This window comes from Larus michahellis, chromosome 1 (genome assembly GCF_964199755.1).
Source record: "Larus michahellis chromosome 1, bLarMic1.1, whole genome shotgun sequence".
Classification (NCBI taxonomy): Eukaryota; Metazoa; Chordata; class Aves; order Charadriiformes; family Laridae; genus Larus; species Larus michahellis.
The window spans coordinates 139,836,533-139,862,628 of record NC_133896.1 but is presented as its reverse complement, the minus strand read 5'-3'; the positions used below and the strand labels follow the sequence as shown (position 1 = coordinate 139,862,628).

Genomic DNA, 26,096 nt, shown 5'->3' with positions numbered 1-26,096 from the left:
TTGGCGGCGCTGGAGCCTCCGGCTCGGTGCTTGCGGCCCCGCCCTCCGCCAGGGTCACGCGGCGCCTCCATCCCCGCTTGGCTCCGCCCCCTTCGCGCTTGCGGGCCCTGCTGCGGCCGGGGCGGGCGGCTCAGCTCCGCTGGGCCATGGCTGAGGTGAGTCCCCGGGTGTCTGTCCTCCGCCCGCCCGCCCTCCTTCCTTCCTTCTTCTCGCCAGCCGCCCCCGGCAGCGGCCTGGGGTCGGGCTGTGGCTGGGCCCGCCGTTCAGGTGGGGGGCCGGAGCCGTCTCGGGCTCCGGCCTTGTCCCTTCCTTTCACTCCTCTCCCGTTTCTTATTTCCCCTCAGCAACGGCAGGACAAGGCCGCATTGATAAGCGAGACCAGGCGGCGTTTCGAGGCGGATTACCTGCCAGGTGAGCGCCTGGGTGGTGGAGCTGGAGATGGGGGTGGGCGGGGAGCGGTGGGGCCGGCTGCCTGGATACGGTCTCTGGGGCTTGCCCGGTGTCGCTTTTCCCCTGGGGGCTGCCTGTAGCCCCGCTTTCCCAGGTGAGTGGGTGCCTTTCCTTCAGGTGGCCGAAGCTGCCGGGTGGGGGTGATGCACAAAGCAAGAGGTTTTCTGCGTTGGCTCTTGGTGCTTCTCCTCTGGGTCGCTGTCTTGGGTAACAAGACGTGTCGGGGCAAGGGTCTGGGTCCTTTTGACTCACAGTTATGTTTGGTTGGCTGTAGCCTGGGGACTGGGACGCTGCTGTGCTTGGTGCTTTTCGGACCTAAAACGTGGTGGGGGTGGGGGAGAACGAGGAGAAGAAAATAATTCTGACCTCGACCAGTTTGTCAAGGGAACAGTTGAGTTGTTTTTCTAGAGTAACTTGCATTTCAAATTTGTGCTGGCCTTAATTAAAATCATGCTGCGTGTCCAGCTCGCTTCCTAAGTGCAGATGCTTTTAAACTTGTAAACGAAGGCCAGGAGGTGCTGGGGATGCCTAGGGGAAAGGGAATGCCAGGGTAAGCCTAGAGGAGGTTCCTTTCATTTCAAAGTAGATTTGCATTGTTTATAATAGAAGAATATATAGTAGAAGAGTATGCTAACAGCTGTAGTAAGCCGTACATCTTATTATGACTGTCTAAAGACTTTCTATTGAAAACATGCTTCTATCCAATTTTTAATGCAAATAGAGTAAGAGCCCAGTAGTTTAGGAGTTGTGTACATCTCCTTTAATATAAGCCTCAATCTTGCAAACACATGCCTTGCTTTGATGTCCCAAATCAGAATTATTGAGGTTACCTAGTTACCACTTTTACATAAGGGTTACGTGCTTCTGTGACTTCTTTGTGATTGGCTATAGCACTTTTTTTGCAAACTTTGAGGATCTTGTGGGTAATAAAACTTGGTTTCATATGGTTGCTCGGCTAACTGTCATAAAGGAAACTGCTTTGGCCTTGGTTGGAGATGACCTGTATTTCTGGCAAGATGACAAAATTATTAGAATAGTGTATTGAAGAAGAGCTTATTTTTACCGTTTGGTATTTCTGTGTGAATAAAGACGTCTTTGGCAGTCTTAAGGTTCAGGCTTGAGAGAGTGGAGGATCATATTAAATTATAAGTTCTTTTGGCTGTTAATATTTTCAGTTAATTTGTTTATTTTTCTGTGACAGGTGATTCATCTTGCTTTGTATTCTAATATCCCGGAGTCACACTCATACAAAAATGATTTTGGGAAGCCTAGAACTGCTTTGGGACAGTTTCTGCTGAAAGGGAGTATTACCCTTTCAATTGAACTATCCCTTACAATCTTGGAATTCCAGAGTTTTGCTAGCTGTAATGAGGCCTCTGTTGGGCTGGTTGTTAGAGCCATTAAAATGATTGAATACTGTTGCAAGGTAAACTGTAATCTTATTTGCAGTATTTTGAACACATTTTCTCAATAAGCCCGTTTTTGGATCATGGTTTAGGGCTCTTAGCCCTTTCAAGAAAATAGGATTAGGGTTTTTTTTCATTAATATTCTTAAATCCCTCCCTCAAATTCAGGAATGCCACAAGCAAATTAATGTTGTCATGCCCGCTTCAAGTGTGAAAAACACAGGGTTTTAGTTTTATTGTGGTCCTTCAGCCTTTACTGTATATGTTATAAAATGTATTCTTTTATGCTTTCTTTTAATTGAATTGGGGTGTCGAGGTGCATGTATGCAGACACCCCCAAACATGTGGCTTTCTGTGTTCTAGAGCTACAAATGATTGCTTCTTATCCATTAATTTTAATCTGCTTTTGAAAGAAAGGGTACTGTCAAGGCACACTGAGAAACCGATACTTTCTGTGAAAGTTCAGTGTGGTCATAGAATTGTGGGCCTTTACAGGATGAATCTAATTCCATTTACAAGTGAGATGCAAGTGTTAAAATTTGACTAAAATTTTCAGGCAGTTTTGTTTCTGGGGGGTGCACCTGCCACTGTTTTATTTTTCCCTCTGAGGAAAACAGTGTTCCTGATTATTTTAGAAACTTGGCGTTTGTGTTATGAAGTGATTCTTCCATGTTATGGAACTCATAGTTACTGGTGTCCCCCCCCGACATGCAGGAGGAATTGCTAATGGTCACAAATGCTGTGATGGTCGTGCAGTAATGTTTGTTTTTATTGTGAAATGAAAATTTAGAGGGCCTTTGAAATCTTGATTTTTGGTTGAAATTCTTTATTGGCAGAATACAATAGATTGTACAAAAATATATTATTGTATAACTGGTTCGTAAAAGTCTAATATTAAACTGCCACATCTAATACATGTTTGAATGTTTCACATAAAAGTTACAACCAAATAATACTGCGGTCTTGACAATTTTGAAGGTAGGATGGGAAAAGTTTTGTTCAGCAGTTGGAAACACCAGAAATCCGTTTTCTAAATTATACAGTTGTTTCATTTATGTGACTAAATTAAGGGATTATTTTGACAGATACAGTTTGGAGAATGCAGTGGCAGAGAACCTTACTGGCTCATTTCCCCGAAGTTTGAACACGAACTTTCTTGCTGAAGTTGTTCAGCAAATGTGGCCATTGAGGGCTTCTGAAAGGAAAGTCTGGCCACTGTGCAATCTGATCTGCAAAGCGGTGTTTAATGGTAACTGAGGTCTTGTGGTGGTGTTTTTTTCTCCTCAGTAAATTTTTTACCTATGTTTGAAAGACAGCTTCAGTTCTTACGGGGAATGTATATCCCTAGTAATTAAAACTCTTGCATTTAAAAGGCATATTTCCAATACCGAAAAGTTCCTGTTAGTCTAATAGACTAGCAAACACTGTCTGATGTGGTAGGCTGTTTTCTCTGTTTGGATTCTTTGTGAGAGTTGGTGATGTAAATGATTTGGGTGGTGACAGGAACGATGAAAACAAAAGATTATTTTCTAGTACTGACTGGTACTAACAATGTTTTCTAGCAAACAGTCTTTTTTTCTTCACGGCATTTTCATTCCTTAGAGGATTTCTAACATTAGCTTTTATTTCTGGGCTACTACTTTCTATTTTAATGTTACAGTGGAAATTATTTGTAATCAAATCTTGGTAGATTTTTCCATTCAGCAAGTCTTTTCCACGCTTCCTTTTGCATATTTACCATTTCTTATTGCCTGTATTCCCTGCCCCTTCCCATTTGCATCCTTTTCCTTTCTCCTTTAGGCGAAGCTTAATCTTCAGAAAAAGATTTTGCAAGAGACGTTTCCCATTCCAGTTTAAAAGATTAGATTTCATCATGACTTTCTTTAAGCCAGTAGTAAAACATGTCTTACTAATAATATTGGCCAATTGCAAATAGACCTATGGGGCATCCTCAAAAAAACATACTGATATGGCTTAAGGTAATGTTTTGGATATCTGCTTATGTCTGTTTATGCTCTGAAAAAAATCTATTTTCCCTGATTCTTGGCTTTCAGGATAAGAAATTCTGGAAGGATAAGATAAGGAAAGGAAGATAAGGAAACATATGGACAGGATAAACCCCATACTTTTATAGAAAGATATGTGATGTTAATGCTTGAGCTTTCTATTGAAAGTAGTCTTTATTGTCACTGAAAGTGTTCAATTTTGCTAAAAGTTTAAACTGATCACATCTGGTAGAGTCAAATATTTTATTTGTTTATTGTCACTTCATTTTGTTTTTCACTCCTTATTAGGCAGAAATAGCTTTGTTTTCTTCATCCCTATTCTTCCCTTTATGGCTACTGACCTTCCTAATTTGTTTTCACTCCTGCTGATTTCCTCATCTAAAAATTGAAGGCACATACCTGAATGGTTATAGTACTTAGTTTAACATGTTAGGCATCAACAGCCAATTAAAATGGGTTTCCTCTTTCTAGCCAAGGTCAGAGGAATAATTGGCTGTTTCAGACCCAAGACTTCTTGGCTGAAATAAATAGCTTAAGGCAGTAGTTAAAAATGAGAAGCTTTGTGTAATGGAACGCTTGAAATACTTTGCTAAATTGTTTTTTCCCTACTTTTTGTACAATGAAGTGTTGTTTGTTGGTTGCTTGTTGGTGTTTTTTTTTTTCCTGTATTCAAAGGTATGTAGTTCCTATCCCTACTTAGCTTTGTGTATGACTTGTTTTGTAACATTTCTTTCCTAGATAAGAGTTCTTCCTGAAGGGGGGAGTCGTTCTTACATGTTGTGAATTCTAAACTTCTCTGGGTTAATTTAGTGTGGGACTTAGCTGTGCTGCCTGTTTTTCAGTCCTGTAATCTTTCTTCTGTATTCTTGTTGAATGTTCTCAAATTTCTATTATTTTTCCTAAAGCGTGAATGCCCAAAGAAAACACAACAGTACAACATTGGTCTCCTGGAAATGTAGATGGCATTTAAAAAAAAAAAAAAGTGATGAGAAGGCATATTACAATTTGTGCGTCAAAAAATTTCATGAGCACTTCCAGTTAAAGTGTTGCAGTGAAATTTGTGTTCATTTGGTTCTGCATGATTCTGGAATTCTTTTCAGAGCTGTTGTCTTGTGTTCTACAGGATTCTTTATGTTGGAAGATAGTAATTAAGTTGTAGAGTTTTACTGTATGTTTCACAGCTTGAAGAATACGACTATTAAAAGGTCAGAATATGGTCATAGAAAGAACAGAATTCCTCACTTAAGCAAGACAAAAAGGAAGACGAGTAATAGGAAGAAGCTACTGTTCAAAGAGAACTTTTTCTGTTTTTTCCCAGTCTTCTCCCTTGACCCCAAATGTTTAATGAGGAAATGAAAGTAACTGTAAGTAGCTATTTTTAAAATAAGGTTAAATAAAATGATGAACTCCGAAAACTCTAAGGTTCTGCCTGAGACCTGGTCAGTCTTCTTGCTCACTCAAGTTTTCCTGGAGACCTTTTAGCTGAGGCAATGGAGAGGGCTAATTTTGTCCTCTCCTCCTAGCTGTTGCCACTGCTACTCCCTCATATATAACTTAGAATTTGGTTTTAATGCTCTCGTAAATATCAAATTTGCTAAGCAGATTATGCTTTCTCATGTTTTTCTGGATCTGAGTCTTGTTTAACTTTTCACACTGCTTACCAGCTTAAGAGAAAAGTCCTGCAGCATCCTATTTTTCTCTGGAACTATTCTTGGATACAGTAAGATTTGAATCTCTTGGGCTGAGGGAGGAAGCAGGTTTCCAAGCTTCTGCACAGTTGTCTTAACCTTGAAATATTTCACGAAAGTCTGTCACTGCGGTTATATGTGGCTTTCACTATCTCTTTCTGAACAGAAGTAGCTGTGAATGCTGTTCCTTGTGTTAATTTTGGGGCAAGCGATGCGTGTTCCAAATACCTTATGAAATTCCTTTTTGTTATGGACATAATTACAGGATGTCCATCTCCCTGAGTAGAGGGTGACTAAACTTCGCATCTCAGCATCTTAGTGGCAGTTCTACAAGTGTGAAGAAACAGGCACTTAATTTTCTAGTGAGAAAAGCATCAGTATATGTTTACAAGTATCTTAAGTGGCTAGGCTTGGGGATTGTCAGATGTAAGATACTTCAGGTAATAGCTTCACCTCAATTTGGATTTGGGTGCCCCTCAACCAACTTCTGTGTCCTTTTTGGCCTGTTAGTTGTTGCGCTGTACATGTTTACATTATGTGTTGAGAGCCCCAAAAGTTTATTTTCTTTTAACTAATTCTGTTTTAACTCCAGAAATTGCTAATAATCCAGTAACTGCAGTCAAGTGTTGGTCCATGAATGATTTAAAATTAGAAACATTTAGATTATTTCACAGCATTGTTTGAAAACAAGTTTCCGGATGTCTATAGAATTATGGGAAATGTACAAATTTGAAGAGGAATTCCTCCTCTGAATGGACATATTTTCAATGACTGGATTATTGGAAGGACTCCAGCAATTTCATATCACTCTGCTTTGTATGAGTGAGGTAAAGCACCTTTCTTTTGGGTTCGCAATCTCATTCTAAACTTTATTTTGTAGCACGAGTTGGATAAATCAAGTAAGGTTAAAACAGTAGTCAGTAATCCTGTTGTTCCATCAGTCTTGTTAAGCTCACCTGATTGAAATACCAGCATCCTGCAAGTGCCTGTGGAGGCAGGGTTGTACTAGTTCCTGGTGTAGTGTGTGTTGTAGTATATATGTAAACCCAGATTACATGTGTCATCTTGTTGAATTTAGTTGCTGAAGAGAGGAAGAATATTTTAATCCTTTTGGACTGTCCCTATCTCTGAATCCAGCTTGCTTTTCATTGATGTTGAAAGTTAGGATAAAACATTTTCTCCATTCGGCTCTCACTTTCATTTTCTTAAAATATTCACAAAGTTAAATTTCTAGTTTTTAATGTTATCTAAGTTCAGAGTTTGGGAAAATTTGTTAGTGGCCCAGAAATGTCTGTTCTGAGGCATGTTCCACGTAATGATATGTGAATGGTTTTTAAATTATTGTTTGATACAAGATGCACTATTCTGTCATTCTGACAGTGTGAAACCTTATCCTCTTAGTTTTACCTGCTGGTGTGTGGTTTTTCTCTTTAATTACGCAGTATCCAAATCCCTTATACAAATAGGATATACATGGGACTGATCTCAGAAAAATACTTGGCTGATTGATTAACTGCAGTCAGTCTTAGCTGGAAGCTAGTGCGTGTTGCAGATTATTAAACCAAGTTGAAGTAAGGTAGCTCATGTGCCGGAGACATGTAATACTGATGTTAAAGCCCTGGTTTGCTGAGGGTATGAGTGGCTAGATATGGCTTGAATAGCCAATATACCATGTTGAATAATCCAAAGTATAGAATAGTTAGTATACCATGGCTAAGAGAAGCCAGTGGTTCTCTTACTCTATCTGACTGTGGATGTGACAGTATTGCTGAAGGGGGTTTGGGTTGGAATGCACGTTACACGAAGAGAGGCTGTGAAATCTTTCTACCCTTTTGAGTTTTCAAAATTTGACTGAAAAAAAAGTTGCTTAGCAACCTGTTTGAACTTGGAAATTAGCCTCACTGTGAACAGGAGTTAGGACTGACTTGACCCGCAGAAATCCTCTCCGATGTTAATTTTCTATGATTCTAACTTGAAACTAGGTACTGCTAGCGTTTCTCAGGCAAAACTGTCCAAATCATAAGTCATTGGGGGAATAATCAAATTTCAAATGAGCAGCTGAGACTTTACAAAATTTAATACCCAGGTTCTTTGCAACTTGTTCCATCTGTGGTTGATCTAGAACCACAGAGAAGTTAAACAGCATTTTAGTCTTGTGCTGAGTGTTCACTCTACTGGGCTTAGTCAGAACATAGGGAATGAGCTGTTTGGTGCAAGTATGGAAATGATGAGAAAAGGAACTGAAAAAGTGAGAGAGTTTTTAGTGGACTGGAGGCTTTTGGGCAGAGAGGAGAAAGACTAAGATTATGGAAAGTGGGATTTGACTGCAGGCTTGGCTAAGGAGCAAGGTAAGGTAGTGGGATGGATTCAAGGGAAGGAGAATTGAAGCCAAATAAAGAAGGAACTGAGTAGATAATGTATGTGAGAAGCAGTTGGATGTGAAGAGATATGTTGTGGGAGTGCCACCGTAATAACTCTTAGTGGATGGGCACATTTAAAATGGGTATATTCTTACAGTTATATTGACTGATTTGTGACAGGAAAAAGTATCAATTGAATAACAGGTAAAATAGGTCATATCTTTCCATGTAGGCCAGTAAAACTAAAAATATTAGCAGAATTAAATGGTTTCTTTTTCTTAACATCTTCCTCAGAGTTAAGATGTCTAATTGAAATATGCATCCATAAACCATCCAGTCACAGTTCTAAATAGCCATTTTAATTATGATGGCCCTGACAGTAGTTCTTTTGAGTTTATTGCTACTGACAGAGGAATAGTTTTTCCAGTATGTGAAAATTAATGTCTATTTTATTAACCAGTCTTAACGTTTTTCATGCTAATCACAAATAAATTTAAGTGAGTAGTTTAAGATCTTGTGGTTTTTTTAGTAGTTAGTGAAGTGTCTGTTGCTTTCAGAAGGCCGTTTCTGTCATGGGCTCTTACTTGATTTATATTTCAGTTACGCAGATTTCTCAGACAAAGAGGAGCATTGATCTAAAAACTGAGCCTTTGTTTAGGCATTTCTACAATAAAAATAGGTCCACTTAGGCATTTGTATTTTACAAACGTCCCCGTTTAAAAATAGTAATAAAAAAAAAACAAGTAAGAAGCAGCAGCAGCTCCTGTTTCCTAAAAGACGTTAACCTGTTATCCTGTTGCTAACTTGACACAAGAAGAGTTTGAAGCTTGGAGATTTTGTACTGCTCTAGAATTGCTTGTAGTTTGCGTTCAGTGAGGTAACAATTTATAACAAGTGTAGAATGTGTAATTTTTTTTTTTAAAAAAGCAATTTTATTTAATGCGATGATGTATAGTGTATGGTCAAAAATAGTCATTTTGACACCTGTTCTCTGACATTTTGTGGTCTGACATGCTGATGACTGTAGGTTTGAGAACTCAAGCTTGAACTTCATTATATGCTTAATATATACATTCCTCAGTACACAGATTCTTAGACTATATTCTGTTAATTATAGAAAGCTGTTTTTAGAAAAATTACACCTGCCCTACACACACCTTATGTTTTTTCTTTGAATATGATTCACAGAAAATATTTTTCTGGTGAGTGTAATCTTGTAGTGTTCCTAAATATCATGACAGGAGATAGACGTTTTTAATCAATTTCTCATGCTATGCTTTGTCTGCTTAAGTTTGAGACTGCAAAAGAAATCCTATGTACCAAGTAAATGTTTATATTGAAACTTGACAAATCTCCTTTTCATGTTTTCATACCAAATGCTATATTCTTACAATAATTGATTTGTTTGCTAGATAAATCAGATAAATACGATTCTAGAGATGTGGAAAGACTTCAGCAAGACGATAAATGGGTTGAAAATTATCTGATTTGGCGTCATGATGTTGTGGATGATACATTAAAGATGATTGACGAAAGCTTTCAGTGGAGGAAAGAATATACGGTTAATGGTAAGCTATGTTATATAATGATTTTCATGGTGTATGTTGCTTTCCTATTGAATTACACCTGACTTCTATATGTAGTTTCATTAAGCGCCTTTTAAAAGTTTTGTAAGTACCGCAGAGAGATGAGCAAGAACTTTGCCACTCAGTGGAGGAAAAAAAAATAAAATTAGAGGACTCTTGCTTTTTATGTTGATCAGTACTGTCTCAATGTTTTGTTGAGCTTCTATGTGTCTATTGAAAGGTTGTTTAAGAGGAAGAAAGGAAGGCAGCTCTCTGTTGTTTCCTCTTTGTGCATTTGCTAGAATGGAGTCCTTAAAAAAAAAGAGGGGAGGGGGGACAAACAACAACAAAAAAACCCTGACAAAAAACAGGCTGTTTTTTGTCATAGTAGCACTGGTCTGACACCCTAGGTAGAACAGATTTGTGCTGTGAGAACGTTTTGAAGTTGAGTTTTATCTACAGGACTTCACAACCTGAATTAGACAGAGTAAGAGGGGCTGCAAATATGAGCAAAAATAAACATTTGCAGTATTTTTTTTTCAATTTTTTATTCTTATTTCTTCCTAAATAGATCCTACTCTACGGCATGAGAGGAAGAAGAAAGTAAAGATTTCAAATGAGCTCAATATTTATATTAGTTTAGTAAAGGCCTTGGAAAGTGGTTTATAAAGACATTTTTGTATTTTGTTGCTAGACTTCTGCATTTTTAGTTACTTCTGTTAAGTTAAAATGTGATTATTAAGTGAGTACTGAAATAATTTTCATTTGTCTTTGCAGACTTGACAGAATCTGTCCTTCCAAAATGGTTATTTGAAAATGGTTCTCTCTTTCTGCATGGATATGATAAAGAGGGCTATAAATTATGTAAGTTATATAATATTTTCAGTCACTGATCATTATTTTTTGTTTCCAGCATTTTGGCATCTATTTTGAAAAATAAACACTTTAAAAATAGAAATAGGTACATATTGGCAACTGTTTTCCACTAAAATTTATGGCAAGTTGGTAACTGAGTATCTGTCTGGATCACAGAAGTGCAACGAATTGGAATGAGGAAACTGTCATCAGTTTTCAAAAATCATAAACTTTTGTCCTAATTATAATGCAGATTTTAACTTTCCTGTTGAAGTGCATTGTTTCCAGAAAAATGCAGCTTTGCATTTTCTATGGCTATGTTTTGTCAAACTGCCCTTTTCTTATCATTGTGAGTTATCTGTGCTGTATGAAAAATTGCTGCTTTGTTATGCTTCACAATTTTTCTTTTAGCCTTCAAGGTAAGTATTCAAGGATAAGTGGTGTTGATAGCTTTTTATAGCATTTAGAACACTGAGCGTGATTATACTGGGTGGTTCAATTTGGTGAGATTGGAGGGTGGGGGAGAAGCATCCGTGCTTCAACTGAGAAAATTATGCAATTGTTTCATGACAGGAATGTGTAAGTCGAGTAAATCATGATTTCTGATTTTATTGTCACTGAAACATAACTAATGTCTCAATTTTCCAAAGGTGAGCTGTTTCTTCTGTGAATGTTAATTGGGTCAGAATGTCTGACTTGGTATGCGAATTCAGATTACATTGTAGTTAAAGAGTTCCTGGTTAGTCAGCATTTGAGAAACGTGTTTCTTGGGCCACATGCTTTACTCTCAGTCTGTTATGTAAAACAGACATTTTAAAGTATAAAGAAGTTCTTCAAGAATTATTGGTTACTTTCACGGGAGTTCTGTGTTTGAATATGGATATGTTTTTGAAATTCTGAACTTACACCATGTAGTTAATATGCTATGTTCAAAAAAGAAAAAATTTGTTCCGTTACACAAGCCATAAAATATTTTTTTAATTGCAATCGGAAGTAAAAGACATGGAGAAGAAATCTGGGTTTTAGTGAGATTCTCCATGTTTCAGGGAGAAAAATATTAGAGTACCTCTACAATTATTTTCAGGGCTTGTCTAATTTTGGTAGAGTTACCAAAAATGAAGGCTGCTCTTCACATTGCTGCCCCAAGTGTTTCTTTTATCACTTCATTGTATAATCAGTAATTTGGTTTGAGATGTTTTTATAAAGTCTGTTACTTTGAAATATGCTGCTTTTCGTGGAAAAACTTCCCTCTATATGACTTGTTTCTTATTCCATAAGGGTATGTATTGGGTTTTCATTTATACAATGTTGCTCATCTTCTGGATTTTTTCATTTTATTTTAGAAACGTCTGTTGCTTTTTATATAATTCATAATGTTTGTGTAAATATTTTTTTCAAAACACATCAGCTACAGTGCTGTAGGAAACCTAAGCAGAAAAAGAAACATAAATTTCCACAACAATACTTAGAATATATGCATCACAAAATACCATATCTGTGGACCATGTGATTTAATTTGAAATTACAAAATTACAATCTAGAATCTTCAAATACATGAAAAGTATTTTTCCACTCTACTGCTTTTTCTGTGCTGTAATTATTTGTATTTTCAGTTTTTAGGAAGTTCTGGTATAAAAATGTGAGCAAGGAAAGGGGGAGCTATGCAGCTGTTTTTCTGTCTGTTCAGTGGCCACAAAATCAGTAGAAATGTAGAATACAAACTGAGAGGTGTTAATAAATTTCAGTACATCCTGTATAGTTATTTGCATAATATTGTCTGTTAATTTGGATCTGTTTTTTCAATTGTTGTCTGTGTTTTTGTTTCTTCTCTCAAGTTTGGTTCAGAGTGAAACATCATATAAGAGATCCTAAACAGCAACTTGAGAAAAAGAAACTAGTAGCTTTTTGGTTAGAACATTATGCCAAAAGAGATCATGGAAAGCCCTTAACAGTGGTATTTGACATGTCTGAAACTGGAATCAGTCACATAGTAAGTATTTTTATTGTGCTTTTCTGATTACTTTCTGAATTATTTAACCTACGTCCCCAGGAAAAGGGGAGTCCTTGTCACCTAAATAACTTAACAATTGCTCCTATCAGTGATGCGTAGGGCTTCTTCATGTGACTTGGGCAGTTTCCAAAAGCTTTTGTTACATATTAATCTGTAAGTTTGTGCAGCACACCTGAAAACTCTTAGTTTGGTGACTGAGCCAAAGTGACTATGTATCATAGTTGAGTTAGAGTATGGAAAAATGGGGTAATGGTGAAGCATTAAAACCTTTACATGCAGCGGCTGAGATCTTTGATAATCTGTTCTTACAAGTCAACATCTTCAGTTGACGGTTCTGATCCTCGTCCTGCCTCTCCATCCTGCATACTATGTATGCTGTCCCTGTATATTTAGGTTGTGTTAATTTCTTAAGTCCCTGCATGCATCTCTCTCCACCCATTGAATTCTCTTGTGAAGGGAAGTTAGCTGGATGCAGAAGAGCAGTTCATCAAGCAGGTGTTGCTTTCAGTAATCATCTTAACCAGATATAGCTCAAGTCTGTCTTTTCTCTTACTAACAAAACATGTTATTACAATGATGAGACTAATATGGTGAAGAAGTCTGCATGCTTGTTGCCATGTAAGGATACAGAAAAAACGAGGGTGTTTAAATATAAACAGATGTGACAGACTTCTGAATTGTAGGCGTGCCTATCAGACTCGAGTTTATACTCTTCAGGAATAATATCTTCACCCCCTGTTCCAGTTCCTTGTCCAACTTGTCAGTTTTACTGAAGGCTACTTCCTCCAAGCTTGACCTTACATAAACAAGAGATTCCAACTTTTCATTCAGAGGAGGAGACATTTCTCTTAGCAAAAGTTTTTATGCATTTCTAGATGTTCTTTATGAATTTCTGTTCAAAATGAAGGAGGAGCATGTAGCTCAGTGACTTCTGTAAAAGTGATGATCGTTCAAAAATTTGCAACTAGATAAGAAAATTCTAAAGATTTGAAGAGTAGGATTTCACCTTTGCCTTGGACATAATTGTAGAACTGAATCATTAAAGAAGCCAAGAGGAATTATACTACTTTTGGAAACTATTCCAGAAAACTTATTTCCCACTTACATAAGAATTTACAAAATTCAAAGTTTCATCAATTTTTAAAAACACTTATGAATTAAGTACTTGAAATTCCATGTTCTAGACATTTGGAAGTAAGTATAAAAAAAATGAATTCCGTACCGATCAGTCATATGTCAAGTCAGTAGTCTACTTTGGGAATTACTTAGGGATTTATTGTGCTTATACATAGGATTGGGTAATTCCCTGCCTGAAGTAAACTTCAGAGAATTTTTAAGTTTAGATACTCACTGGAATTTAGCAGATTGTTCATGTATATTACATGAAATTTAAATATATTTAAGAACTGTTCCTGAATTGATGGTTTAACTGTTCTTAAGTCCTTTGCCTATGTGGAAAAGTGAAAGACTTAAAAACCATGATTTGTGGGGTTTTGAATTCTCAAAAGCTTTATTTATTGTTTCTTTGGCCATAATATTTCATAAACTGATCCTGAAGATATTGCTGTGAAATGTTAAAATTTCCTGTAAAATCCTCCCCATGGAATATTCTTATGTTAGACAACCAGAAGTTGTGTGTCTTTTAATTTTCACTAAAGCATTCGCAAAGCATGTATCGGTTTTTGCATGATCTCTGGAGTTTCATAGTGTTTGAGGACACTCAATATTTGCTTTTGCTTCAGTGATTCTTGCACACTATCTGAACCTGTTGTAACTTGGCATCCATACACCTGCATTGCTTTGAAGGATGCTAAACTATACTGAATTTATAGTGTAGAAGCATGAACATTGTAGCATGTAGAGTGGGGTTTATTCTACTCTGAGCTAGAGATTCAGCTCAGTAAGGTATTTTTCTCTTGCAATGCAGAAGTGCTATTGTCTATTTCAGGAGGCAAGCAATTGCTTTAGTATATATTCCTGGGTAACAGTTTTTCTGATATGATGGATTTCAGCCCACAAAACATACAATGAAATACATTTGATTCACTTGTTCTAGCATTTACTGTAGTAAACTTGAGATAGCGATCTTTTGCTGATGTCTGTTGGTATTCATGTTTTACGTGTCTGCACTTCTATGAGCACCAAAATGACAAACTGCTCCTTATGGAGTTACTGTAAATAAATTGCAATTGCAGAAAGAATTGACAACTGCATGCTGTGGGTTTTCTTTTTTGTAGTTCTTTTTCGCTTCCCTTGCTTTGACATGGCATTTTTGATCCCGGTACTTTCTTCTCCCTTCTCAACACTGGTTGCATGCTGTCATCTGGACTTTTTGTGTATTTTTCTAGAAGTTTTTTTAACACACATTTTGCTCCTAAGACTGTTCCTTAGTTGGATTCAGGCATGTCTTATTAAAATCTCCTGATTCAAAAGCTGCTCTTGTTAATAGAGCAGATGTTCTGGTTACTATCCGGGTCACTAGATCTACTTCGTTCTAAGTGCACCAGGGGCAATCTTTGTTTTATGTTGACATCTTTACAGTGAGTCTTTAAATCTACCAGATCTGGTTTTTTTCGTGATCCATTTTGGGTATGAGTCTGCATGTCAGCTTGTGTACAGCTTTATCTACAGTTGTCATTAATACAGTCTGAATGATATATTACTCCTAACAGTAGAATTTTATCTGCTTAATGGCATAGGATGAAGCTGCAGCTTATCTACTGGTTGAGGTCCTCTTCTGAACTGTGTTTTTTAAACTTATTTAGATTTAGGAGTGAATGTATGTTGTAATATCTCTTCCTTTAGGTCTGGTTTTCTACCTATTAGTATCTTTACAGGGAAAGCATAAATGCATACTCATAGTTTACCACGGGTATCTTTAATATTTGCTTTGTAAAAGCTTTGTTAGAAGATTAGAACAATATCACTTCCTGCATTTTTACTGATGCTCAACTTAGACAACCTAAAATCGGGCTTTTTTTTTTTTTTTTTTGAGGGGTGGGGGGAGCCAACATTTGAGTAACTTCAATATAAATAGGTGAAAATCTACAGAGTTCTCTGTCATTCTCTTCATCTGAGTTCAGTAGTGGAAAGTAAATTTTTAGCCACTTTCAGGAGCAGAATCTAAACTGGTTTAGACTGCAGGATTAAGATCTTGCCTATCGTTACATATTTATAGATTTAATATCTAAAAATCTCATAGTTTGTCTATAGGTTAAAAAAAAGCCTTATTTCTATAGAGTATTGAAATTTTTTGTATTGAATGACATGCTGTCCGATTATTCTTACAGGAATGGCTAAAACTTGTATATTGTTCTTTCTTTTTTTGTTGTATATCAGGAATGCATTTAAATATAAGAAAAATAAAAAGCTTGCTTTCTACCTTTTCTAGGCAAGATGGTTAATGTTGCATTAGGAGGACCTTGCAGCTGTGCAGTACAGGGCCACAAGCTTTTGAAAAGATATTTCGAGACATATGGTGTAATTAAATTTTGCAAGGCAGGGTTGGTGCTCTTACCTGTGCCTTGAGAGCTATCTATCCATGCTGCTAAAGATAATACTGGAGCCATGGTTTTGTATAACGAGAATAAAGGATTGTAATAATTTCCTTGATTTGGGTTTTATGAAGCATATCCTGCAGCAACTTCTTTCCAGTGTCTTTGAGACTCCCAGAGACACAACATCAGCAAGTGCTCTCCATAAGTGTCCCATTGTACAGTCTTGCTTTGTAGTTAGTACATTTATCACAGAACAGTAGTATTTTTTTTTAATATCTGTTTGTAGCCATGCGGAGTAAACGATAAATATTATCCTAAAAGAACTTGGATTTCTTAGTTCTTTTCTGGAGTATGCTTCATTTGTTCGTTCCATTGTTATGGACATCTACTATGTCAGCGTCTATCACTGGCAGCTTTTGTCACTGGCAGCCAGGTAATTCTGATAGCTCATGCCTTGTTGCACCAGTTCAGGTGACTAGAATAGATGCAGTTATTGAATGGTCTGCTGAAATCTTTACTTCTTATTCCAGACTTCCATAAAAATGCTGGATCCATCCTCCTAATATCTGATAGTGCTGCTTTTGGATAGGCTGCCGAATAAAGAGTAGCGTCCTTGTCAATGCACAGGAGATTCTAATCATTGCTTGGAAATCTATCACTGTGTTTATGCTGTTAAGTGAAAGATACTACATTTGGTACAAGCAATAACCAGTTGAGATAAATACTTCTGTTAAAGGCTACCTTCTGCCTCTAAAGATATCAAGCTTTCAGTTAGTTTTTAATTACTGAAGCTACTAATACAGCTTTCAGGTTGTGGGTAAACTTCTTATACAGGGTGTTGGTTATTTTCTCTCTGTCCACAAACGTTGTGATAGTGTGTTTACATCCCTTTAGGATCCTGTTCCCCACAGCTTTTCTACTGTTATGACAGGCTTTGGATCTTCCATCAGCAATATAGTTTGTACTATTTCTGAAAGTCTCCTTTGTAGTAGTGGTCCCTTCTGTTAGGACTGGGGGAAGTATGAGTACTCATGGCAGGCTTCCCACCTAACCAAAGTGTTTTGTAGTGGTAAGGTATCTTTTACTTCATTATCTATACTTATTTCATAAAATGTCTTTTTTGCCCTTTACTGTGTAGTCAGTTCTATTATACCTGGATTTCGCAACTGTACTGTTTCTGTGTGGCTGCTCATTGGATGGAAACACCCTGAAAATGCGTGGTATACAAGCAGCAATTTTGAATGCTGCCTCTGCCCACAATTTGTCTGCATACTACAAACTAATACTAAAACCAAAAATTCTCTTAAAAGGAAAACTTACTACTGCACTCAGGATCTTCCAGAGAAAAAAATACATTGAAGAATATGCAAGATAAGCTATTGAAGGGAAATTTTCGTATGCTTAGTGCTCTCCCTTGTAAGGCATTAAGATAACTTGTTAGGCTTCTTTAGGGTTAAAGGTTTATTTTTCCTGTATCTTTCCATTACAGCTTAAATCCTGTTGATACTCTGCAGTAGTTCAGACACCTAATTTATTGCATTGATAATAGGTCTGTTGACTGCTTTGTTACATCATAAAGCTAATTTTGACCACCATCCTGCAGCAATTTAATGAAGTGAAAAGCATTGCATTGAGTTTGGATGGTGTTTGCAGTATGGGTAAAACTTGAATATAGACGATTACAATGTAAGTATATTGTGCTATTCAATAAATGCCGTGGCTTAACTAAGCCTGTACTTGATTTCCATTGCATTTACTCTGTGCTTTTATTTTAGGACTTGGATTTTGTTCGGTTTATTGTCAACTGTTTTACAGATTATTACCCAAACTTCCTCAGTAAGTATTGTATATAACTTCTTAAGCACTGTAGACTTGTGTAACAAGAGTATTTCATAACATTGCAGATGATGGGGGAGACTTTAAATCTTTTTCCACGTGCTTCGTGTGGTAACTACATGGAACACTGGGATGTTACAGATTCAGAATATTTTTGTGCTCATAAATAAGCACAACTTCATATTGCAAATAAATTTTCATCAAAACTCAACTGGCATTGCATGAAATAAGAATCTCAGACATGTTTTCACAGATTAAAAATTAATATAAGCATCTAGTAGAACTGAATTGGCTTGTTGTTTCTTTTGTTCCTTGTTACTTGGGTAGAAGCTTTGCAAACTTGCATGACAGTTTGTATCTTTTAGGAGTCTTCAGGGGACAAAGAATGAATGGCTATAGAAATTTTTTGGGAGCAATGGTTTACTCTGAACAGATTAAGGCATATTTGTGTGCACACTTGGAAAAACCTGCTTATTGCCTGCTAATTTTTTTATGGATGGCAAACTGGCACATGGATGGCACTGAATATTGTTTGCCCGCTCATCTTACATGAGTTACAAATTTTAGGTAGAAATGTATCTGTGAATATTGAAATTCTGTACAGCAGCTGCTTGAACTCTGAATATTAGATTTCAGATTGCTATCAAAGTTTAAAACTTTGATCAAATATCCAACGTAAAGGTAAGCACAACCTTTGTGGTTTTGGTTTTTTGAAGAGAAAAATTTTGGGACACTTCTGAGTGAAAGTACTAACTTTTTAGACTTCTCTGCTAGAACAAAGAAAGCTTGTAAAAAATGTAGATTTACAAAGACACTCACTATTGGCTTCTTTGGGAAAAAGAGGTGTTGAATATAGGTGTTAAGCTTTCTTCTCCATTCAGTAGTTGCTTTTCTAGTTCAGGTTGAGATCTTACCTTTGTCTGCCTTATTTGAGGTGATTACTTATAAGTAACATTATGTCAGAAAAGTAGTATCCCAGAGAAGTATATAAACAGTGTTAACAGTTTATTAACTGCTTTCCAAGCAGATAGCTAATGTATTCATATAGTAATAAAAATAGGTTTATACATTTTAAAAACAATTATACAAAATTCCTTCTATAAGGAAGTGAACATGGAGGCTTCTAAAAATGAGTATTCACTTTTTACATGACCGTTAGTGCTGTGCTGCCTCTTCAACACAGAAATACATAATACTTCGTGTTCAGGTTATCTCCTCTTCTTTTTCTCTTTTCAGCAAAGATAGTGATCTTTGAAATGCCATGGATAATGAATGGTGAGTTGTTTGGTTTTGGGGTAGGCGTTTTGTTTTTTGGTTTTTGGGGTTTTTTTTAAGATCATGATAGCCTTTTAAAATTAGTAGCGTAAATAGGAAGTGTTTTTCTGCTCTGTGTAGATCATACTTTAGATTGCATCTGTATTTATCCTGTTATCTTTAAAGCTTGGGAAACCCTGATAAATAGTTTTTTCCTTGAATGTTTCCAACTGTAGTCCTTTCAAAGTTAGATCTGTTCATGATTTAGGAGTACTGTCAAGAAATGATGGACACTATAACCAGCCAAAAACTAGAATCACAATTTAAGATAGATGCCCAACACTGATATCGTTACATATGTTTTGATATGTGTACTTCAGTAATTATGTTTAATTATAATGTACAGGATAAGCATGTTATTCCTGTATTTCACCATATGAATACATATTTTTATGTGGCTTTATATTTTTCTGTATATTCATGTTTTACCATAACTGAAATAACTACGGTGTTTGAAAATACTCTGTAGATCTAAACAAGTGTCCTTCAAAGCAGCAAAACATTTCAACTATGAAGAGTGTATACATATCTTTCCCAAACACCCTTACTCAGATTCTGAAATACAAATGCTTTTACTTCCTCAGTACTTCCTGCGCGAAATTCCAAGACAAAAAAATTGTCATTTGTTAAATCAAAGATACGCTTTCCATGAAAGTCTGTGGTCTGTCTGCATTCATCTATAGAAAAGTGTATGTCCATAAAATACTTTCTCTAAATAATATTATTTTCCTTGCACTGTTTATTCCCATTATAATAGATACTTTCAGAGCACATCCTGCTGCATCTTATGGGATGTAGCTCACTTGCGTTCCATAAAGTGTACCAATACGCTGCAAAAAAAACGCTTCCTGACAACTTACATATACCTTTTGTGTTTTGTTGTGTTTTTTTTAAAGCTGCTTTTAAAATTGTGAAGGGTTGGCTTGGTCCAGATGCAATAAGCATGTTGAAGTTCACAAACAAGGGTGATGTACAGGAATACATCAGTGGAGAGTATCTGCCACCTCACATGGGTGGAACTGTAAGTATATTAATATATCATGGTCCTTTTGTGATATATTGAGGCACGCTTATATAAATCACATATGTGGGATTGAGAGTTGGAATTTGAAATTTCTTAAAGCTGTTCTGCCATTATAATTTGTAAATCACATTAATATAAAATGGATTAACTTCATGAGAATTTGATATCTGGCAGTCTTAAGTACAGAAATAATTTTTCTGAATCATTCATCCACTTTCAAGTCATTGGAAACCACTTACTTTTTCAGACCTCTAAAAAAAGATACTCCATTTTAAGTGTCATTCTTCCTTCTACTTCTCCCCTCCTCCTGATAAATTGGAGATTATGTGTTGGTTTATGGAACAAATTCGGTGAACAGAAAATAGGTTTCATGGCCCTCTGAGATTTTTCATCCTGCTCCAAAGCTATAATTCAGTAAAGACAATCATATTGCAATTATTTTTCCTTTTTTGTCTCTAGGGCTGCTTTTTAAAACATGGCTGTAGAAGTTTCTGGTTTTAAGAGTATATTAGAGCTCCCAAGAGTATCCTACAATCCCGTATCACTTTGACAGAACCTGGATCCTATTTTAGTGCAATCTAAATATCAAAACTGCGCAAGGATTTTGTACAACAGGTTTCATTTTTCACAAAGCTAGTAAATCAGTTTGCATAATCTTTATAATAGAATTTGCAGAAAGAGGATGTTTTTCGTTTAAAATTTTTGTAGACCATTTATGGTAATGGAATAAGCCCAATGTAGAGGAGTTATTTTTACTTGTTCTTTTCAATATTTTTTTTTTCCTGAAGTTTTTTTAGAGTTATGGCAGTAACAATATGGAGAAAAGGAAGACTGCTTCAGCCATAGGAGGAGAGGCAGCATTCCTTTGTATATAAACTCAAGGTAGAGTTCTGGTAGCCAGAACATATGCAACTTGTTTTGGGAACTTAAATACTTAATTTACCTTGATTTGTTTTAATTTGATGGAAAGTAGCAGCCTTTAAAAAGTGCTTTTGCACGAGACTCTTGAGGAAAAGATTATATTGTCTTTCTCTGTGGAAAATTGCTGCCCAAACTGCCCAGGTTCATATAAGAACTTTCTCATGTTAGAGAAAGCTGAAATTGCTGAACTTCAGGAGGGGGCACTGGGGGAAGGGCTGATGATGTCTGAAGTGGCTTCAGTAAGGACTCGAGTGGTGTGGAGCAGTGGTTCTGGGCCTAGCTCCCATGGTGGTGTCCTATTGTTGCAATAGAGGGGAAAGTTCTTTTCCTCCTTCTTAGAGCTGAGCATCTCCTGTCTGCTTTTTAGACCATCTTACCTGATAGCTAATTAAATCTTTAAAGAAAGAAGCTTGTGGCTTTGCTAAATATCCTGGCTAAGCACACAGTTAACGTTTATCTTGTCTTGCACGGTCTGACCTACAGGGTCTCACTGCCGGTTAGTGACTGTTGAGCACGTGGGCTCCATGTTGCCCATCTAAGAGCATTAACAAGTTCCAGAATCACATGGAGGCAGCTTATCCAAACCATTTGCCTGTGGTAGTAAGTTGCAGTGACAGAAATAAATTAGTAGAATCAGAGTACACTTGCTTGAAAAGGACTCCAAGGGTTTTGACAATTTCAGAAAAACAGATTAATCTCTGCATGTTAAAAGCATGTATTTTGAACCAGGAGATGTTTTGTCTAACTACTGAGTCTCTTTGGTATTTAGCCACTTGATGGATGTTTTGAACTTTTAACCTCAGAACTGTCATCATCTGGAAGCGTTGTTGGCAAATACTTAGACTCCAAAATTATGCACCAGATCCTCCTTCCAAAGATTTCTTCAGTGCATACATTAGAACAGTATTTTGCATCTCTCTGAAAGCAAGGAGTTTTTCAAACAGAAGACAGACAACTTACTGACCTTTTCTCAGAATTTAGCTTTTCTTGATGGGCTTAACCATGGCTCCACTTGAGGCAGCTAGAGTCTCTGAAGATAGAGTACATTCACCAGTATTACTGTTGTCAGGCCTGTTTTTTTTAAGGCAGTATCTGACTTGCACAAATTCATTCCCTCCACTCAAGCATTTGGTTTTGGGGTTTGGGTTTGTTGTTTTTTGGGTTTTTTTTTGCCTCCTTCCAGTTCTCATTCTGTCGTCTTTGATTTCCACACATTTAGGAACAGATTGTCATGTTTGCAACTAGCATGATGCAGGTGAAGAGCACAGCATATCTGCTCAGAACTTTGTACTTTATACGGTAGCCATAAGTAGACTCATTCTTTCTCCTGTGTCCCCTATTAGGATTTGTCTTGGAAGAGCCAGGTCTTGCCAGGCATAAACAAGTAGTGGAGCAGATCATTTGGCTAGTTTCTTTGGGGAGATACAGAGAACATAAGTACAGTGGAATCTAGGTATGCAAGAGGAATGTTAGAGACTAGTTTTGTAATTAACAAAAAAAAATCCATTTTGGAAATAGAATTAATAATGTTGAACTCGGAGTCAATGGTTACTTTGCTTGGATTGAATGAACTGTTCTGTCTCCATCAGAAGCCTTCAAGCTTCCATATCTCAGTGAAGTTATCTTTAAGTATGTTTTGGTTTCGCTGTGGCTTGGGGTCACTCGAAGGCTGAATCTGAAGTTTTCCTTAGCATGAAAATCCTTCAATTAACTGTCAACCTGCTGTGAAAGGAGGAACATAACTTGCTTGGTTTTAGACAACAATGCACAAAGATGTCTCCAGAGTATCAAAAGCATTAAAAATAATTATGGAAAACAGAAGCTTAGATTTTGCAGGACTTTAAATAGGACTTATGTTTATATTCCAAGTCCTCATCAATGTCTGTTGGCTGTGACTGTTACCATACTGCTAATCAAGAGGGATTGCATACCATGTACCTGGCTTTGAGTGGTTCTTTTCCATGCTGCGCAGATGTCCCTCTCTTTGTAGTCGGTTTGTCTTGTAGAACTTGTTGAAATTGCCCCAAACAGATTTAGGAGCAAGCTAATCTGGAAAATTATGATTAGGTGCTCGAAAGCCACTCGTGAATCATTTTCGTTTAGTAATAAATGTATACTAAGTTAGTGTTTTCTTGGATTCCCAATCTGTTGTATTCCACATTCTACCTGTTCCAGCTGTTGATGTTAATGCTGGAACAGTCCAAATCTTAAGGCATACATGCTTTTGGCTGTCCAGGAAGATTTGTTGCTTCTTCAATAATATTTTGTGCAAGGTTGATGTACATACAGTGTACACATTGATGCAAGACGTACATGCAGTAGGATGTTAGTTTGTGTATTTGCCCAGTTTTCCTTTGTCAGAGATGGGCAATCCATCCTTATTAAATCAAAGATTCTCTCCACTAGTGCCAATATTGAACAATGTGTGCAACTAGAATGCTGTGCTCTTCACCTGGGTATCTGAATTGGTAGCCCATAGCTTCTTGGAAGGACATTTTATAGGTCAGTGGCCTGAAGCTAAGACATCACTAAGCATTTGCATGTGACTTCATGGCCACTGTATGCATGTAGTCTTAGAAAACATCACTACAATGATTAAGATGTCTCTACCACAATTGCCAAACAGTAAAAACATCCGCTGTAAAAGAAAATGATTAGTCTATATAATTATTCAATGCTACATATCAAGCATTGAATAAATCTGTCTTGTTTATCTGTCTGAGGTTTTCACTCTGTTGGTAGATAAGCTCATGTCACTGAAACTTATGGACTGTGATTGGAAAGTGTGGTACTTTAAGTTGTCCCAGTGATGAAATTCTGCTCAGCTCCTGAAGCTGTCCAGCGTCGTGGATTAATGTGGCCAAGTGAAATGTGTAGCAAAATTAGCATCTCTTTATTAAGGTCACTTTTTCATATGCCCTTCAACATCTGCTGGAAAGGAGTGAAAAAGCTGTTTATCAGTTTGGCTAAGGGTAAGGTGGCTATTTCTGCCTTGTATTTGCAAATGGAGGATGTCAGTACTCTGCAAGCCTACTGTAGGGTTGCTAGCACTCTGGAGTCTTTTCTGATGGTGAATTAGTCTGTTCCTGATACTTAAAGTTTGTCCTTTAGGCCCTTAATAGGATATTGCTTAAGCCAGTGGATACCTGTTTCATTCACTTAAAGGTCTGTGACTGTTGCTTCAGCCTGAAGAATAGGAGAGATTTAGGCCTTGATTATAGATTAGCAGGAAGTATGCTGTTTTGTTTGGGGTTTCTTTTTTTTCCCCCTAACATCATATTATTCTTTATGCTTAGAGAAAGCATACTTGCTTATGGAGAGCTCTCTTGAAACACTTTCTTTAACTTCCTGCTGGTAGCATAGTTTGGGAACTGTGGGCATGGCTTGAGTTTCCCTCACAAGAGTCAAAGCTATGTCATTTTCCTCCTCCACTGGAAAAGCTGACAAATTAATTCAGTTTACTTGGGGTTTAAAACTTTGAAAATGCAGTAGGAACAGAGACCCTTGTTTAAACGCTGTTTCTAACGTTAGATGTGCTATAACTATTTTGGGAATGTTAAGAGACTTTCTAGTTAGCAAAAACTGTTTTCACTGGTCCTCCAATACAAGAGGTACCCCCACTGTAGAAGCATCGAGAACTTAAATATGCTGCCTCTATGTTACTTAGGTATCTAGAGTATGATCATTAAAATGATTTAGCATTCCAAAGACTGAGGTCTGAGTTGCAGGATACGTTAAAGGTCCACACACTAGGTTAAACTTAGGGATTGTTAAGGGTTGTTTTCTGGTTTTGTTTTTTGTTGTTTGGTTGGGTTTTTTTGTTTTCTTTTAATTGTGGAGATTGTGAAACTAAAATACAAAGAACAACTGAAGTTTTTCATCACTTTTGGAACATTCTTTAGAAATAGCTGTCATAGGTTTTAAACCATGTTTCCTAGGACTAAGAACAAAACTTCAGCATTAGGACTCTGAATGTTGATCCTCGATAGACCAGATTCTGCAGTTCTGCTGCGACTATAAATAACAACAGTGGTTACAATTTAGTGGATTCATTGTGTGACTGTATTTATTAGTCTATTAGTGATAAAATAATGATAAAATAAAAACTGTTGGTAGTGTCAGCTTTCTGCACAGGTGGCCAACTTAATGGATAAATGAAATATACAAGTCATGTGAAATGAAAAAAATGACTGTATTTGCATTTTAAAAAATACTACAGAAGGCACTTTTTCTCGTCCTCCTAAATAACTGGTCCTTTAAAAATCTCCGTATGTTTTAGGATTCTTTCAAGTACAGCTATCCTCCATTGGTTGATGATGATTTTCAAACTCCTTTATGTGAAAATGGGCCCGTTGCTAGTGAAGATGAGCCTGAAAGTAAAGAAGAGATAGATGCGGATACCAAGGAGACTGGGGAGCTGAATGAAGAACAAAACCTTAATCAGAAAAAGGTATCTAACTCTGAAGGTTGAGGCAAGCTTAGTTAAATGGTTATAAAGTGGGACAAGAGGCATATAATTTTTGTTTCTTGTCAGTCTTTTTCTTTGTGTATTGATTATTTTTTTTAAACTTTTTTCTGACCTCCAGTTTGATAAAAGAACACAGTAAAACTGAAAAATATGCTTGCAGTTTCACCCTTGCTTCTTAGTCTGTTAAGACCAGTTTCATGCTTCTGAATGTGTAAAATGTCTATCGAATATTTAGTGTATTTCTGGAATATAATGAATTTTACGGTAAAATTTAAAAAGTCTGTTTTGTTTTTAAAGATTATGTCTTTCTTGTGTTGGTTTATTTTTAATCTTGTTTTATCTAGTGGTTTGCATCTTAAAATACATCTAGTTTTCTCAGATGCTTAAGTCAGTATGTGCATGAAAAAATATTAACAGATAAATATATATACTTTACTGGATGTAAATTTGTTTTCTTAAATTATTGATAAAATCTCAATATATAAAAGTTTTCATTTAATCTCAGGAGAAATTGTATCCCTAATCCATCAATGCTGTTTTACAATATAATCTTCTTGCAGTGGTGTTTATCCAGAAATATAAAGGCATTTTTTTATACAAGTCCATATGAAGTGATATTAAGGAATGTGCAATGATGGTCTGTTGGGATATCACTCCTGAAAATAGCAGGAAAAATCTGAAATTCACCACTCTAG

General features: G+C 36.7%; 1 protein-coding gene across 1 annotated transcript in view; it reads left to right on the top strand.

Moving 5' to 3' along the window:
- The first annotated feature begins 4 nt into the window (after nucleotides 1–4).
- Nucleotides 5–26,096, top strand: part of MOSPD2 (motile sperm domain containing 2) — a 39,028-nt gene continuing 12,936 nt past the window's right edge. The window contains exons 1-9 of the mRNA XM_074606013.1: nucleotides 5–155; nucleotides 345–411; nucleotides 9,323–9,478; nucleotides 10,253–10,339; nucleotides 12,166–12,320; nucleotides 17,614–17,674; nucleotides 18,911–18,949; nucleotides 19,885–20,009; nucleotides 25,213–25,383. Coding sequence (XP_074462114.1) covers nucleotides 147–155; nucleotides 345–411; nucleotides 9,323–9,478; nucleotides 10,253–10,339; nucleotides 12,166–12,320; nucleotides 17,614–17,674; nucleotides 18,911–18,949; nucleotides 19,885–20,009; nucleotides 25,213–25,383 — 870 coding nt within the window. The 5' untranslated portion in view covers nucleotides 5–146. The remainder of the gene's footprint in view (nucleotides 156–344; nucleotides 412–9,322; nucleotides 9,479–10,252; nucleotides 10,340–12,165; nucleotides 12,321–17,613; nucleotides 17,675–18,910; nucleotides 18,950–19,884; nucleotides 20,010–25,212; nucleotides 25,384–26,096) is intronic.